Raw genomic sequence first — 2636 nt, 5'->3', positions numbered from 1 at the left:
GTCTTTGGGTGAGTGCACGTGTGCATACCGTGTGTGTGCGCCTAGTGTGTGTGTGTTCCTGCAGTTGCACCTGCGTTCGTGTGTCTATGTTCTGGGCATGTATGCACACTACACCTTGTCAAGGAAGACCACAGCCGGTCCATAGTTAGAACAGTAGAAACACTTTGTTCAGGGTTATTGCAATAGGGGGAAAGAGATCCCCGCAGAGAACTGGGTCATGTCAACATAGGGGGCACAAGTCAGGATTTATGGCCAAAGACCAGAGGGGTGGGGGGGTGGGTCAGTGATGGAAAATCATGAAGAGGTGCCATGGGGAGGGGGATTCTTGCCAGACTGGCCTAACAGGATTCTTGCTCTAGACAGGTCAGTGGGGGGCTGAGAACTAGGTCAGACATCATATTGGGGGGCACTCTAAACCAGCTTAGCATGATTCTCCCTAATGTGGGTGGGGCCAGCCAAAGACAGAGTCCCTGGAGGAGGGTGTGAGGGACATTGTATTCCTTCCCCAGGAGACATGGATGCCTTGGAACTTGCCAGAAAGCTGCAGGAGGAGGCCACATGCTCCATCTGCCTTGACTACTTCACAGATCCCGTGATGACCGCCTGTGGCCACAACTTCTGCCGCGAGTGCATCCGGCTAACCTGGGAGAAGGTCAAAGGCAGGAAAGGGGGCAGGAAGCGGAGGGGCTCCTTCCCCTGCCCCGAGTGCCGCGAGCTGTCCCCCCAGAGGAACTTGCGGCCCAACCGCCTGCTGACCAAGGTGGCCGAGATGGCGCGGCGGCACCCAGCCTTGCAGAGCCAGGACCTCTGCAGGGTGCACCAGGAGCTGCTCAAACTCTTCTGTGAGGACGACCAGAGCCCCATCTGTGTTGTCTGCAGGGAGTCCCGGGCGCACCGGCCCCACAGGGTGGTCCCCATCGAGGAGGCCGTGCAGGAGTACAAGGTGGGTCCAGGGCTGGGGGCAGGGGAATGCAGGAGGGGGCAAGTGCACGCGTTAGAAGGCAGGCAGGAGGACGGCTACCATAACCAACAGCCCAAGTGTGGGACCGCGTGGTGAGTGTCTGCGCGGGCCCACGACCACGTGGGCAGCCAGGCCATGGTTATTCGGGAGTCTAGGCTGAAGAAGGCCCTCCCCAGGTCCATCCAGTCAGGGCTCCAGCACCGTTGGGGAAGAGAGCGCATCCTGGTTCCTGGGGGCAGTCTTTGCCCTGTGTCCTCACTGGGCGGGAGGCTCAAGGGCACTAATCCCATTCCTGGGGCTCCACCCTCGTGGCCTCATCACCCCCCCCCGCCCCGGTCCTCACACCATGGTGCTGGGGTTAGGATTCAGCACATGAGCTTGGGAGGACACATGCAAACCACAGCAGGCAGTGAATACAGGGAAACTCATGGCTGAGAAGGGGCATTAGTGCAGATGCATCTTGGCGCCCACGGTCCTTCTTCCTATTCGGCCATAAGACTTCCCAGGAGAGGGGATTCAGGGCACCTCTCACTTCTCAGAAGTTTGGGTGCTCATTCAGAGAAGGGGAGCCCTGGGAAGGTGTCTTTCTGCCACTGTTCCTTCTCGATTGGTTCCAGCCCAAAATAACTGTTGCAAAGGGGCACGTTTTGGGTGGCGTGTGTCCACCCCCAGCACCCCCTCACGGTGTTCTTTGGGGGTGCAGCTTCAGGGGATGCCGTCCAGATGCTAGGGTGTGAGGGGCCCTGATCCCACATCCTGCTGTCTGTGTCCCACAGTTGAAGTTGGAGGCGGACATGGGGTACCTTCGGGAGGAGATGATGAAGACGGGGAAGCTGCAGGCCAGGGAGAAACAGACCTTGGCCGAGTGGCAGGCAGGTGCTGGGGGCCGGGGTGTGCACGCACAGCAGCCTCGTGGGGTGGGGGGTGGGGGGAGATCGCTGTCCTGTGTGGATGAGACGCACCCAGAGCTCGGAGGCCCCACTAGAATCGGGATCTGGGACATGCGCTCGGCCCAGGCTGGCTGCGGCACGGACACGGGACCAAGGGTCCACTGCATACCCTGCCCGGTACCCCAGACCTCCCACCCCTCCAGGGACGGCTCATTTTCTGGGGGTCGTCGGCGCCCTGGGGTGGAGGGCTGCCAGCATCCCAGCTGGTGGGTGCAGCTGGCCAGGAAGAGAGTGGACCCCTGGGGCACCAGGTCCCCAGGAGGTGCCTCACACCCGCCCCCCACCCCCGCAGGTGAAGGTGAATGAGCACAAGCAGCGCATCCAGCTGGAGTTTGAGAAGATGGGCCTCCTCCTGCTGGAGAAGGAGCAGTGCCTCCTACAGGCCCTGAAGCAGGAGGAGGACGAGGTAGTGGCCAGGCTGCGGGAGAGCGCGGCCACACTGGAGAGGCGGAGCCACGCCCTGGAGAGGCTCCTGCTGCCACTGGAAGACAGGGAGGAGCACACGCCCCTGCAGATGCTGCAGGTGAGGCAGGCGCCCTGCTCACCTGGCCCGGGGTGGGGGGGGGAGCCCTCAGCACCCCTGCACACCTGGCTGGGGGTGGGGAGCCCTCAGCACCCCTGCACACCTGGCCGGAGGTGGGGAGCCCTCAGCACCCCTGCTCACCTGGCTGGTGGGGGAGGGGAGCCCTCAGCACCCCTGCACACCTGGCTGGCGGGGAAGGGGA

The 2636-nt window shown here is 62.4% G+C and overlaps 1 protein-coding gene across 1 annotated transcript in view; it reads left to right on the top strand.

Moving 5' to 3' along the window:
• The first annotated feature begins 514 nt into the window (after positions 1-514).
• The window catches only part of TRIM17 (tripartite motif containing 17), a 5263-nt gene continuing 3141 nt past the window's right edge, over positions 515-2636 (top strand). The window contains exons 1-3 of the mRNA XM_035029901.1: positions 515-943; positions 1738-1833; positions 2204-2434. Coding sequence (XP_034885792.1) covers positions 515-943; positions 1738-1833; positions 2204-2434 — 756 coding nt within the window. The remainder of the gene's footprint in view (positions 944-1737; positions 1834-2203; positions 2435-2636) is intronic.

This window comes from Mirounga leonina, unplaced genomic scaffold (genome assembly GCF_011800145.1).
Source record: "Mirounga leonina isolate KUSES-001 unplaced genomic scaffold, KU_Mleo_1.0 Mir_347, whole genome shotgun sequence".
Taxonomy (NCBI): Eukaryota; Metazoa; Chordata; class Mammalia; order Carnivora; family Phocidae; genus Mirounga; species Mirounga leonina.
This window is presented reverse-complemented; position numbering and strand designations above follow the sequence as displayed.